Genomic DNA, 15000 nt, shown 5'->3' on the forward strand with positions numbered 1-15000 from the left:
GTGGAGAGAGATGGATGGATGGATGAAGGGAGGGGTGGAGAGAGAGATGGATGGATGGAGGGAGGGGTGGAGAGAGAGATGGATGGATGAAGGGAGGGGTGGAGAGAGAGATGGATGGATGAAGGGAGGGGTGAGAGAGAGATGGATGGATGAAGGGGGTGGAGAGAGAGATGGATGGATGAAGGGGGGTGGAGAGAGAGATGGATGGATGAAGGGAGGGGTGGAGAGAGAGATGGATGGATGAAGGGGGTGGAGAGAGAGATGGATGGATGAAGGGAGGGGTGGAGGAGAGATGGATGGATGAAGGGGAGTGGAGAGAGAGATGGATGGATGAAGGGGGGTGGAGAGAGGAATGGATGGATGAAGGGAGGGTGGAGGGAGAGATGGATGGATGAAGGGGTTGGAGAGAGAGATGGATGGATGAAGGGAGGGTGGAGGGAGAGATGGATGGATGAAGGGGGTGGAGAGAGAGATGGATGGATGAAGGGGGGGTGGAGAGAGAGATGGATGGATGAAGGGAGGGGTGGAGGGAGAGATGGATGGATGGAGGGGGTGGAGAGAGGAATGGATGGATGAACGGGGGGTGGAGGGAGAGATGGATGGATAAAGGGAGGGGTGGAGAGAGAGATGGATGGATGAAGGGAGGGGTGGAGAGAGAGATGGATGGATGAAGGGAGGGGTGGAGAGAGAGATGGATGGATGAAAGGGAGGGGTGGAGAGAGAGATGGATGGATGAAGGGAGGGGTGGAGAGAGAGATGGATGGATGAAGGGGGGGTGGAGAGAGAGATGGATGGATAAAGGGAGAGGTGGAGAGAGAGATGGATGGATGAAGGGAGGGGTGGAGAGAGAGATGGATGGATGAAGGGAGGGGTGGAGAGAGAGATGGATGGATGAAGGGAGGGGTGGAGAGAGAGATGGATGGATGAAGGGAGGGGTGGAGAGAGAGATGGATGGATGAAGGGACTCTACAAATAATGTCCAACCAGATACCCTGGCCTGTAAAACCCCATAGAATCCTGTAGAAACTAGTTGAACCCAGTAGAACACTTACCTCCGCCTGAAAGCCCTCCACCAAGATGGCCACCAGCAGGTTGAAGAGGACGTAGTTCCCAAAGGTCATCAGAGCCACAAAGTAGAGAGCAGCGAGAGGAGAGGTGGAGGCCATACCGTTATACAGGACCAGATTCCAGTCCTCCTGAGTCAGGATCTATAGACAGAGAGAGAGGAGAGAGAGGAGAGAGAGGGATGAGAGAGGAGAGAGGGATGAGAGAGGAGAGAGGAGAGAGAGAGGAGAGAGAGGAGAGAGAGGGATGAGAGAGGAGAGAGGAGAGAGAGGAGAGAGGAGAGAGGAGAGAGAGGGATGAGAGATGAGAGAGAGAGGGATGAGAGAGGAGAGAGGAGAGGTGGAGGCCATGCAGTTATACAGGACCAGATTCCAGTCCTCCTGAGTCAGAATCTATAGACAGAGAGAGAGGAGAGAGAGGAGAGAGAGAGGAGAGAGGGATGAGAGAGGAGAGAGAGGAGAGAGGAGAGAGGAGAGGTGGAGGCCACGCAGCAATACAGGACCAGATTCCAGTCCTCCTGAGTCAGAATCTATAGACAGAGAGAGAGGAGAGAGAGGAGAGAGAGGGATGAGAGAGGAGAGAGGAGAGGTGGAGGCCATGCAGTTATACAGGACCAGATTCCAGTCCTCCTGAGTCAGATTCTATAGACAGAGAGAGAGGAGAGAGAGGAGAGAGAGGGATGAGAGAGGAGAGACGAGAGGTGGAGGCCATGCAGTAATATAGGACCAGATTCCAGTCCTCCTGAGTCAGATTCTATAGACAGAGAGAGAGGAGAGAGAGGAGAGAGAGGGATGAGAGAGGAGAGAGGAGAGGTGGAGGCCATGCAGTAATACAGGACCAGATTCCAGTCCTCCTGAGTCAGAATCTATTGACGGGAGAGAGAGAGGAGAGAGAGGAGAGAGAGAGAATGAGAGAGATGAAACAGAGGAGAGAGGGATGAGAGGGATGATAGAGAGGAGAGAGGGTATCGGCCTAATTATGCTCTGAGTGCATTATTGGGTGTGTCAGTCAGCCAGCCAGTCAGAATGCGTGTATTGTGCGGGGAGAGTGTGTGTGTGTGTGTGAATGTGTGTGTGTGAAACAGTGGTGTGTGTGGGTGTGTGTGTGTGTACCTGGAACACAGTGACGATAGCCCAGAGCAGCGAGTCAAAGTTCTTCCTGTCAGGTAGCGTGTCTCCACTGTCCAGCTTCAGACCAAACTTACAGCCAAACAGATGCATGCCTAGGATACTGCAACACACACACACACAGAGGCACACACACACACACACACACACACACACACACACACACACACACACACACACACACACACACACACACACACACACACACACACACACACACACACACACACACACACACACACATTATACACTCAGTAACTTCAAAAAGAAAGATGAAAAACCTGACTATGATGTCATCTAATACCTGACTATGATGTCATCTAAAACCTGACTATGATGTCATCTATTACCTGACTATGATGTCATCTATTACCTGACTATGATGTCATCTAATACCTGACTATGATGTCATCTAATACCTGACTATGATGTCATCTAATACCTGACTATGATGTCATCTAATACCTGACTATGATGTCATCTAATACCTGACTATGATGTCATCTAATACCTGACTATGATGTCATCTATTACCTGACTATGATGTCATCTATTACCTGACTATGATGTCATCTATTACCTGACTATGATGTCATCTAATACCTGACTATGATGTCATCTATTACCTGACTATGATGTCATCTATTACCTGACTATGATGTCATCTATTACCTGACTATGATGTCATCTATTACCTGACTATGATGTCATCTAAAACCTGACTATGATGCCATCTATTACCTGACTATGATGTCATCTAATACCTGACTATGATGTCATCTAATACCTGACTATGATGTCATCTATTACCTGACTATGATGTCATCTATTACCTGACTATGATGTCATCTATTACCTGACTATGATGTCATCTATTACCTGACTATGATGTCATCTATTACCTGACTATGATGTCATCTATTACCTGACTATGATGTCATCTAATACCTGACTATGATGTCATCTATTACCTGACTATGATGTCATCTATTACCTGACTATGATGTCATCTAATACCTGACTATGATGTCATCTATTACCTGACTATGATGTCATCTAATACCTGACTATGATGTCATCTATTACCTGACTATGATGTCATCTATTACCTGACTATGATGTCATCTATTACCTGACTATGATGTCATCTATTACCTGACTATGATGTCATCTATTACCTGACTATGATGTCATCTATTACCTGACTATGATGTCATCTATTACCTGACTATGTTGTCATCTATTACCTGACTATGATGTCATCTATTACCTGACTATGATGTCATCTAATACCTGACTATGATGTCATCTAATACCTGACTATGATGTCATCTATTACCTGACTATGATGTCATCTATTACCTGACTATGATGTCATCTAATACCTGACTATGATGTCATCTATTACCTGACTATGATGTCATCTGTTACCTGACTATGATGTCATCTATTACCTGACTATGATGTCATCTATTACCTGACTATGATGTCATCTATTACCTGACTATGATGTCATCTATTACCTGACTATGAAGATGATGTCATCTAAGACTTGACAACAAACCTGACTATGAAGATGATGTCATCTATTACCTGACAACAGACCTGACTATGAAGATGATGTCATCTAAGACCTGACAACAAACCTGACTATGAAGATGATGTCATCTAAGACCTGACAACAAACCTGACTATGAAGATGATGTCATCTATTACCTGACTATGAAGATGATGTCATCTAAGACCTGACAACAAACCTGACTATGAAGATGATGTCATCTATTACCTGACTATGAAGATGATGTCATCTAAGACCTGACAACAAACCTGACTATGAAGATGATGTCATCTAAGACCTGACAACAAACCTGACTATGAAGATGATGTCATCTAAGACCTGACAACAAACCTGACTATGAAGATGATGTCATCTATTACCTGACTATGAAGATGATGTCATCTAAGACCTGACAACAAACCTGACTATGAAGATGATGTCATCTAAGACCTGACTATGAAGACGATGTCAGAAGGTCTCTACATACCTGAATATGAAGATGAAGAGCATGAGCAGCATGCAGAAGGTGGCTACGTTGTCCATAGTCTTCATCAGAACCACCAGCTGTCTGCGCAGGGCGGGCAGGAACCTGACCAGCTTTAGGACCCGCAGCAGACGGAACGTACGCAGGACTGACAGACCGCCGTCCGCCTGCCCAACGATCTCCCATACACTTTGAGAGAAACACATACAACGTTTCAGCTAGCTTAGCATTTAGCAACAAGTTATAGATAGCCTAGCATTGAGCAGCAAGTTATAGATAGCTTAGCATCGAGCAACAAGTTATAGATAGCTTAGCAATGAGCAAGAAGTTATAGATAGCTTAGCATCGAGCAACAAGTTATAGATAGCTTGGCATTGAGCAACAATTTATAGATAGCTTAGCATTGAGCAAGAAGTTAAAGATAGCTTAGCATTTAGCAACAAGTTATAGATAGCTTAGTATTGAGCAACAAGTTAATGATAGCTTAGCATTGAGCAAGAAGTTATAGATAGCTTAGCATTGAGCAACAAGTTAAAGATAGCTTAGCATTTAGCAACAAGTTATAGATAGCTTAGCGTTGAGCAAGAAGTTATAGATAGCTTAGCATTTAGCAACAAGTTATAGATAGCTTAGCATTGAGCAACAAGTTATAGATGGCTTAGCGTTGAGCAACAATTTATAGATAGCTTAGCATTGAGCAAGAAGTTATAGATAGCTTAGCGTTGAGCAACAATTTATAGATAGCTTAGCATTGAGCAAGTTATTGATAGCTTCCCTATGGAAAAATTATATTTTGGAATATATTTCAAGAAAATATAAAGATATTTAAATATAAAGGGAAAATGTATTTATCAAATATATAGATATATTTTATTTATGTACATATACTTGTAAAACATTCATGTAAAATACACAAATCACCACTGACAGCCTTCTCTACCCGATGATAATGTTGAGTCTCTGTTGACCTCTGATATCTTAGCATTGGCTTTCCTATAGTGATGTTTTGTAACGTTGAGTCTCCGTTAACCTCTGACCCCTTAGCATGAGGTTTCTAAAGTGGTGCAATGTAATGTCGAGTCTCCGTTGACCTCTGACCCCTTAGCATGAGGTTTCTAAAGTGGTGTTTTGCAAATGTTGGATCACTGTTGCAGTTGAAAATACACACTGCAGCTATTGACATATAAATCAGCTAGCTTTTGTGAAGGTTGGGTGTCGCTGATAGAACTGGCTAGCTAGCTAAATTATGTAGCTTTAGTGAGGGTTGGGTGTCGCTGATAGAACTGGCTAGCTAGCTAAATTATGTAGCTTTAGTGAGGGTTGGGTGTCTCTGATAGAACTGGCTAGCTAGCTAAATTATGTAGCTTTAGTGAGGGTTGGGTGTCTCTGATAGAACTGGCTAGCTAGCTAAATTATGTAGCTTTAGTGAGGGTTGGGTGTCTCTGATAGAACTGGCTAGCTAGCTAAATTATGTAGCTTTAGTGAGGGTTGGGTGTCTCTGATAGAACTGGCTAGCTAGCTAAATTATGTAGCTTTAGTGAGGGTTGGGTGTCTCTGATAGAACTGGCTAGCTAGCTAAATTATGTAGCTTTAGTGAGGGTTGGGTGTCTCTGATAGAACTGGCTAGCTAGCTAAATTATGTAGCTTTAGTGAGGGGGGTGTCTCTGATAGAACTGGCTAGCTAGCTAAATTATGTAGCTTTAGTGAGGGTTGGGTGTCTCTGATAGAACTGGCTAGCTAGCTAAATTATGTAGCTTTAGTGAGGGTTGGGTGTCTCTGATAGAACTGGCTAGCTAGCTAAATTATGTAGCTTTAGTGAGGGTTGGGTGTCTCTGATAGAACTGGCTAGCTAGCTAAATTATGTAGCTTTAGTGAGGGTTGGGTGTCTCTGATAGAACTGGCTAGCTAGCTAAATTATGTAGCTTTTGTGAAGGTTGGATGTCTCTGATAGAACTGGCTAGCTAGCTAAATTATGTAGCTTTAGTGAGGGTTGGGTGTCTCTGATAGAACTGGCTAGCTAGCTAAATTATGTAGCTTTTGTGAAGGTTGGATGTCTCTGATAGAACTGGCTAGCTAGCTAAATTATGTAGCTTTAGTGAGGGTTGGGTGTCTCTGATAGAACTGGCTAGCTAGCTAAATTATGTAGCTTTAGTGAGGGTGGGTTCCCTCCTGCAAGTCCCTCTGGTCTGGACCCTCAGCTAGGCAGACCCCAGGCAATGGAGCCTCAGTCGATCAGACCCCAAGACAATGGAGCCTCTGCCAATCAGACCCCAGGCAATGGAGCCTCAGCCAATTAGACCCCAAGACAATGGAGCGTCAGCCAATCAGACCCCAAGACAATGGAGCCTCAGTCGATCAGACCCCCAGACAATGGAGCCTCAGCTGGACAGACCCCAGACAATGGAGCCTCAGCTGGACAGACCCCCAGACAATGGAGCCCCAGCTGGACATACCCCCAGACAATGGAGCCTCAGCTGGACAGACCCCAGGCAATGGAGTCTCAGCTGGACAGACCCCAGGCAATGGAGCCTCAGCTAGACAGACCCCCAGACAATGGAGCCTCGGCTGGACAGACCCCAAGACAATGGAGCCTCAGCTGGACAGACCCCAGACAATGGATCCTCATCTGGACAGACCCAAGAAATGTCTACTGAAGAACAATATAAAGGCAACATGTGAAGTGTTGGTCCCATGTTTAATGAGCTAAAATAATGCACAAAAATATGATATAAAAATATTATATTTCTTTACTTCCCTGTTAGTGAGCATTTCTCCTTTGCCAATATAATCCATCCACCTGACAGGTGTGGAATATCAAGAAAATTATGAAACGGCATGATCATTACACAGGTGCACCTTGTGCTGGGGGACAATAAAAGGGGGAAAATGTTCCGTTTTGTCACACAACACAATGCCACACATGTCTCAAGTTTTGAAGGAGACTGCAATTGGCATGCTGCTGACTGCAGGAATGTCCACCAGAGCTGTTGCCAGGGAATTTCATTTTCTCTACCATTAGTTGCCTCCAACATAATTTTAGAAATTTTGTCAGAATGTCCACAGACTACGTGTGACCACGCCAGCCCCAGGACCTGTTGCTTCTTCACCTGCGGGATCGTTTGAGACCAGCCACTCAGAACAGCTGATGAAATTGTGAGTTTTACACAAGCAAAGAGTTTTCTGCACAAACGGTCAGAAACCATCCTCACCAGAGTCTTGACCTGACTGCAGTTCAGAGTTGTAACCGACTTCAGTGGGCCAATGCTCACCTTAGGTTGGCCACTGGCACGCTGGAGAAATGTGTTCTTCACGGATTAATCCCGGTTTCAACTGTACTGGGCAGATGGCAGACATGGAAGAACTGTCTGAGTATGGCGTTGTTTGGCCAAGAGGTTTGCTGATGTCAACGTTATGAACACAGTGCCCCATGGTTGTCGGTGGTGGCTACGGTATGGGCAGAGGCCTAAGCTGTGGACAACGAACACTATTCCATTTTATCATTGGTAATTTGAATGCACAGATATACGGTGATGAGGATCCTGAGGTTTGTTGTTTGATTGTCGTTCATCTGCCGTCATCACCACCTGTTTCAGCATGATAATGCACAGCCATTGTGAATGGTGATCTTAGGCTTGTGTGCGGCTGCTTGGCCACGGAAACCCATTTCATGAAGCTCCCGACGAACACAGCCCCGTGTCGCAAGGATCTGTATACAATTCCTGCAAGCTGAAAATGTCCCAGTTCTTTCACGGCCTGCATACTCATCAGACATGTCACCCCATTGAGCATGTTTAGGATGCTCCGGATCGGCTTGTACGACAGCGATTTCCATTTCTTGACCATTTCCAGAAACTTCGCACAGCCATTGAAGAGGAGTGAGACAACATTCCACAATCAACAGCCTGATCAACTCTTTGTGAAGGAGATGTGCTGCATGAGGCAAATGGTCCCACCAGATACTGGCTGCTTTTCTGATCCACTACCTTTTTATAAATGTTATCTGTGACCAACAGATGCATATCTGTATTCCCAGTCATGTGACATCCACAGAATATGGCCTAATGAATTTATTTCAATTGACTGACTCAGTAAAATCATATTTTTGTTGAGTGTATGTTTTTGTTTGTATAATTTGTCATGCTGAAACAGGAAAGGGCCTTCCCCAAACTGTTGCAAACACAGAATCGTCTAGAATGTCATTGTCCGGTGCCTTGACCGAACCATGAAAAAACAGCCCCAGACCATTATTCATCATCCACCAAACTTTACAGTTGGCACGATGCATTGGGGCAGGTAGCGTTCCCCTGGTATCTGCCAAACCCAGATTTGTCCATCAGACTGCCAGATTGTGAAGAGTGATTCATGACTCCAGAGAAGGCGTTTCAACTGCTCCAGAGTCCAATGGTGGCGAGCTTTACACCACTCCAGCCAACGCTTGGCATTGTGAATGGTGATCTTAGGCTTGTGTGCGGCTGCTTGGCCACGGAAACCCATTTCATGAAGCTCCCGACGAACAGTTCTTGTGCTGCCGTGTGTAACGGACCAGTCTCCATGTTCGTCTCAGAGCAGTGTGTAACGGACCAGTCTCCATGCTCGTCTCAGAGCAGTGTGAAACGGACCAGTCTCCATGCTGGTCTCAGAGCAGTGTGTAACGGACCAGTCTCCATGCTGGTCTCAGAGCAGTGTGAAACGGACCAGTCTCCATGCTGGTCTCAGAGCAGTGTGAAACGGACCAGTCTCCATGCTGGTCTCAGAGCAGTGTGAAACGGACCAGTCTCCATGCTGGTCTCAGAGCAGTGTGAAACGGACCAGTCTCCATGCTGGTCTCAGAGCAGTGTGAAACGGACCAGTCTCCATGCTGGTCTCAGAGCAGTGTGAAACGGACCAGTCTCCATGCTGGTCTCAGAGCAGTGTGTAACGGACCAGTCTCCATGCTGGTCTCAGAGCAGTGTGAAACGGACCAGTCTCCATGCTGGTCTCAGAGCAGTGTGTAACGGACCAGTCTCCATGCTGGTCTCAGAGCAGTGTGAAACGGACCAGTCTCCATGCTGGTCTCAGAGCAGTGTGAAACGGACCAGTCTCCATGCTCGTCTCAGAGCAGTGTGAAACGGACCAGTCTCCATGCTGGTCTCAGAGCAGTGTGAAACGGACCAGTCTCCATGCTGGTCTCAGAGCAGTGTGTAACGGACCAGTCTCCATGCTGGTCTCAGAGCAGTGTGAAACGGACCAGTCTCCATCCTCGTCTCAGAGCAGTGTGTAACGGATCAGTCTCCATGCTGGTCTCAGAGCAGTGTGAAACGGACCAGTCTCCATGCTGGTCTCAGAGCAGTGTGAAACGGACCAGTCTCCATGCTGTCTCAGAGCAGTGGACCAGTCTCCATGCTGGTCTCAGAGCAGTGTGAAACAGGCTGGTCTCCAGTGTGAAACGGCTCGTCTCAGAGCAGTGTGTAACGGACCAGTCTCCATGCTCGTCTCAGAGCAGTGTGAAACGGACCAGTCTCCATGCTCGTCTCAGAGCAGTGTGAAACGGACCAGTCTCCATGCTGGTCTCAGAGCAGTGTGTAACGGACCAGTCTCCATGCTGGTCTCAGAGCAGTGTGTAACGGACCAGTCTCCATGCTCGTCTCAGAGCAGTGTGAAACGGACCGGTCTCCATGCTCGTCTCAGAGCAGTGTGAAACGGACCAGTCTCCATCCTCGTCTCAGAGCAGTGTGAAACGGACCAGTCTCCATCCTCGTCTCAGAGCAGTGTGTAACGGGGCTAAACAAGTTGTAGGCTTTTGATTCAAATCCTATTGCTTCTAACTTCAATATGCTCTTTAACTAAATAAGACATACACCACTTTTAACAGCTCATCACTCAACACTAGTGAGAATCATGTCACCTACAGTATATAGAAAACAGTATAACGAAAAATATGACGTGAATCTTCGCCAATAATTACATATACAGTGGGGCAAAAAAGTATTTAGTCAGCCACCAATTGTGCAAGTTCTCCCACTTAAAAAGATGAGAGAGGCCTGTAATTTTCATCATAGGTACACTTCAACTACGACAGACAAAATGAGAAAAGAAATCCAGAAAATCACATTGTAGGATTTTTAATGAACTTATTTGCAAATTACGGTGGAAAATAAGTCTTTTTGAACGGTAAATCAATATATAATTTTTCCGTATGGCATCGAGCAGCGAGTTATAGCTAGCTTAGCAATCGAACGGAAAGTTATAGCTATCTTAGCAATCGAACGGAAAGTTATAGCTAGCTTAGCAATCGCACGGAAAGTTATAGCTAGCTTAGCAATCGAACGGAAAGTTATAGCTAGCTTAGCAATCGAATGGAAAGTTATAGCTAGCTTAGCATCGAGCAGCGAGTTATAGCTAGCTTAGCAATCGAACGGAAAGTTATAGCTAGCTTAGCAATCGAACGGAAAGTTATAGCTAGCTTAGTAATCGAACGGAAAGTTATAGCTAGCTTAGCAATCGAACGGAAAGTTATAGCTAGCTTAGTAATCGAACGGAATGTTATAGCTAGCTTAGCAATCGAACGGAAAGTTATAGCTAGCTTAGCAATCGAACAGAATGTTATAGCTAGCTTAGCAATCGAACTGAAAGTTATAGCTAGCTTAGCAATCGCACGGAAAGTTATAGCTAGCTTAGCAATCGAACAGAATGTTATAGCTAGCTTAGCAATCGCACGGAAAGTTATAGCTAGCTTAGCAATCGAACAGAATGTTATAGCTAGCTTAGCAATCGAACGGAAAGTTATAGCTAGCTTAGAATCAGGCAGAAAGTTATAGCTAGCTTAGCATTGAGCAGCAAGGTACAGCAAGCTTAGAATCAGGCAGAAAGTTATAGCTAGCTTAGCATTGAGCAGCAAGGTACAGCAAGCTTAGAATCAGGCAGAAAGTTATAGCTAGCTTAGCATTGAGCAGCAAGGTACAGCAAACTTAGAATCAGGCAGAAAGTTATAGCTAGCTTAGCATTGAGCAGCAAGGTACAGCAAGCTTAGAATCAGGCAGAAAGTTATAGCTAGCTTAGCATTGAGCAGCAAGGTACAGCAAGCTTAGAATCAGGCAGAAAGTTATAGCTAGCTTAGCATTGAGCAGCAAGGTACAGCATTATAACATTAACTCTTGGAAAAGGTTTGATACATTAAAATATTGAATGGAAACACAGACACAAACCTGATGATGACGATGACGCTGTCAAAGCCGTTGTACGGGTTCTTGATATAGCCGAAGAGTCCGAAGGCCAGCAGCTTCAGCAGCATCTCCAGACTGAAGAGACTGGTGAACACTAGATTACTGATCTCTAGGATGTCCGTCAGCTCCTGGGGCTAGGGGGGGAGGGAGAGAGAGAGAGAGAGAGAGAGAGAGAGAGAGAGAGAGAGAGAGAGAGAGAGAGAGAGAGAGAGAGAGAGAGAGAGAGAGAGAGAGAGAGAGAGAGAGAGAGAGAGGAGAGAGAGAGAGAGAGAGAGAGAGAGAGAGAGAGAGAGAGAGAGAGAGAGAGAGAGAGAGAGAGAGAGAGAGGGAGAGAGAGAGACAGAGAGAGAGAGAGAGAGAGAGAGAGAGACAGAGGGAGAGAGAGAGAGAGAGAGAGAGAGAGAGAGAGAGAGACAGAGAGAGAGAGAGAGAGAGAGAGAGAGAGAGAGAGAGAGAGAGAGAGACAGAGAGAGAGAGAGAGAGAGAGAGAGAGAGAGATGGAGAGAGGGAGAGAGAGAGAGAGAGAGAGAGAGAGGAGAGAGAGAGAGAGAGAGAGAGAGAGAGAGAGAGAGAGAGAGAGAGAGAGAGAGAGAGAGAGAGAGAGAGAGAGAGAGGAGAGAGAGAGACAGAGAGAGAGAGAGAGAGAGAGAGAGAGAGAGAGAGAGAGAGAGAGAGAGAGAGAGAGAGAGAGAGAGAGAGAGAGAGAGAGAGAGAGAGAGAGAGAGAGAGAGAGAGAGAGAGAGAGAGAGAGAGAGAGAGACAGAGAGAGAGAGAGAGAGAGAGAGAGAGAGAGAGAGAGAGAGAGAGAGAGAGAGAGAGAGAGAGAGGGAGAGAGAGAGAGAGAGAGAGAGGACAGAGAGAGAGAGAGAGAGAGAGAGAGAGAGAGAGAGAGAGAGAGAGAAGAGACTGGTGAACACTAGATTACTGATCTCTAGGGTGTCAGAGAGAGAGAGAGAGAGAGAGAGAGAGAGAGAGAGAGAGAGAGAGAAGAGACTGGTGAACACTAGATAGGGGAACACAGTACTGATCTCTAGGGTGTCAGAGAGAGAGAGAGAGAGAGAGAGAGGGAGAATGAAGGAAGTAGTGTGGCCAGTAGGGGACAGTATACTGTGTCTGGGTTATAGTAGTACTGTAGTGTGGACAGTAGGGGACAGTAGAGGATAGTAGAGGACAGTAGGGGACAGTATACTGTGTCTGGGTTATAGTAGTACTGTAGTGTGGCCAGTAGGGGACAGTAGGGGGCAGTAGGGGACAGTAGGGGACAGTATGCTGTGTCTGGGTTATAGTAGTACTGTAGTGTGGACAGTAGGGGCCAGTAGGGGACAGTATGCTGTGTCTGGGTTATAGTAGTACTGTAGTGTGGACAGTAGGGGACAGTTGGGAACAGTAGGGGACAGTAGGGGACAGTATGAGCGTGTCTGGGTTGTAGTAGTACTGTAGTGTGGACAGAAGGGGACAGTATACTGTGTCTGGGTTATAGTAGTACTGTAGTGTGGACAGTAGGGGACAGTATACTGTGTCTGGGTTATAGTAGTACTGTAGTGTGGCCAGTAGGGGACAGTAGGGGGCAGTAGGGGACAGTAGGGGACAGTATGCTGTGTCTGGGTTATAGTAGTACTGTAGTGTGGCCAGTAGGGGCCAGTAGGGGACAGTATGCTGTGTCTGGGTTGTAGTAGTACTGTAGTGTGGACAGAAGGGGACAGTTGGGAACAGTAGGGGACAGTATGCTGTGTCTGGGTTACAGTAGGACTGCAGTGTGGACAGTAGGGGACAGTAGGGGACAGTATGCTGTGTCTGGGTTATAGTAGTACTGTAGTGTGGACAGTAGGGGACAGTATGCGGTGTCTGGGTTATAGTAGTACTGTAGTGTGGACAGTAGGGGACAGTAGGGAACAGTAGGGGACAGTAGGGGACAGTATGCTGTGTCTGGGTTATAGTAGTACTGTAGTGTGGACAGTAGGGGACAGTAGGGAACAGTAGGGGACAGTATGCTGTGTCTGGGTTATAGTAGTACTGTAGTGTGGCCAGTAGGGGACAGTAGGGGACAGTATGCTGTGTCTGGATTATAGTAGTACTGTAGTGTGGCCAGTAGGGGACAGTAGGGGACAGTATGCTGTGTCTGGGTTATAGTAGTACTGTAGTGTGGCCAGTAGGGGACAGTAGGGGACAGTATGCTGTGTCTGGATTATAGTAGTACTGTAGTGTGGCCAGTAGGGGACAGTAGGGGACAGTAGGGGACAGTATACTGTGTCTGGGTTATAGTAGTACTGTAGTGGGGACAGTAGGGGACAGTAGGGGACAGTATGCTGTGTCTGGATTATAGTAGTACTGTAGTGTGGACAGTAGGGGACAGTATACTGTGTCTGGGTTATAGTAGTACTGTAGTGTGGCCAGTAGGGGACAGTACGGGACAGTAGGGGACAGTATACTGTGTCTGGGTTATAGTAGTACTGTAGTGTGGCCAGTAGGGGACAGTATGCTGTGTCTGGGTTATAGTAGTACTGTAGTGTGGCCAGTAGGGGACAGTATGCTGTGTCTGGGTTATAGTAGTACTGTAGTGTGGCCAGTAGGGGACAGTAGGGGACAGTAGGGGACAGTATACTGTGTCTGGGTTATAGTAGTACTGTAGTGTGGCCAGTAGGGGACAGTAGGGGACAGTATACTGTGTCTGGGTTATAGTAGTACTGTAGTGTGGCCAGTAGGGGACAGTATGCTGTGTCTGGGTTATAGTAGTACTGTAGTGTGGCCAGTAGGGGACAGTAGGGGACAGTAGGGGACAGTATACTGTGTCTGGGTTATAGTAGTACTGTAGTGTGGCCAGTAGGGGACAGTATGCGGTGTCTGGGTTATAGTAGTACTGTAGTGTGGCCAGTAGGGGACAGTATGCTGTGTCTGGGTTATAGTAGTACTGTAGTGTGGCCAGTAGGGGACAGTATGCTGTGTCTGGGTTATAGTAGTACTGTAGTGTGGCCAGTAGGGGACAGTAGGGGACAGTAGGGGACAGTATACTGTGTCTGGGTTATAGTAGTACTGTAGTGTGGCCAGTAGGGGACAGTATGCTGTGTCTGGGTTATAGTAGTACTGTAGTGTGGCCAGTAGGAGACAGTATGCTGTGTCTGGGTTATAGTAGTACTGTAGTGTGGCCAGTAGGGGACAGTAGGGGACAGTAGGGGACAGTATACTGTGTCTGGGTTATAGTAGTACTGTAGTGTGGCCAGTAGGGGACAGTAGGGGACAGTATGCTGTGTCTGGGTTATAGTAGTACTGTAGTGTGGCCAGTAGGGGACAGTATGCTGTGTCTGGGTTATAGTAGTACTGTAGTGTGGCCAGTAGGGGACAGTATGCGGTGTCTGGGTTATAGTAGTACTGTAGTGTGGCCAGTAGGGGACAGTATACAGTGTTTCGTGTAGTGTGATGAGGATTTGGGTTCTAGACTAGTTGTAAATCTATTGGGTCATTGTGATGAGGATTTGGGTTCTAGACTGGTTGTAATTCTATAGGGTCAGTTGGTGACGAGGATTTGGGTTCTAGACTATTCGTAATTCTATTGGGTCATTGTGATGA

General features: G+C 46.4%; 1 protein-coding gene across 1 annotated transcript in view; it reads right to left on the reverse strand.

Annotated features, from left to right (window-relative positions):
- The window catches only part of LOC124016921 (voltage-dependent T-type calcium channel subunit alpha-1H-like), a gene marked incomplete at both ends in the record, with an annotated part of 126258 nt that overhangs the window by 59965 nt on the left and 51293 nt on the right, over positions 1-15000 (reverse strand). Inside the window, 4 exon segments of the mRNA XM_046332254.1 lie at positions 1053-1208; positions 2178-2295; positions 4238-4423; positions 11419-11570. Coding sequence (XP_046188210.1) covers positions 1053-1208; positions 2178-2295; positions 4238-4423; positions 11419-11570 — 612 coding nt within the window.

Source organism: Oncorhynchus gorbuscha, unplaced genomic scaffold (genome assembly GCF_021184085.1).
Source record: "Oncorhynchus gorbuscha isolate QuinsamMale2020 ecotype Even-year unplaced genomic scaffold, OgorEven_v1.0 Un_scaffold_1190, whole genome shotgun sequence".
NCBI classification, from domain to species: Eukaryota; Metazoa; Chordata; class Actinopteri; order Salmoniformes; family Salmonidae; genus Oncorhynchus; species Oncorhynchus gorbuscha.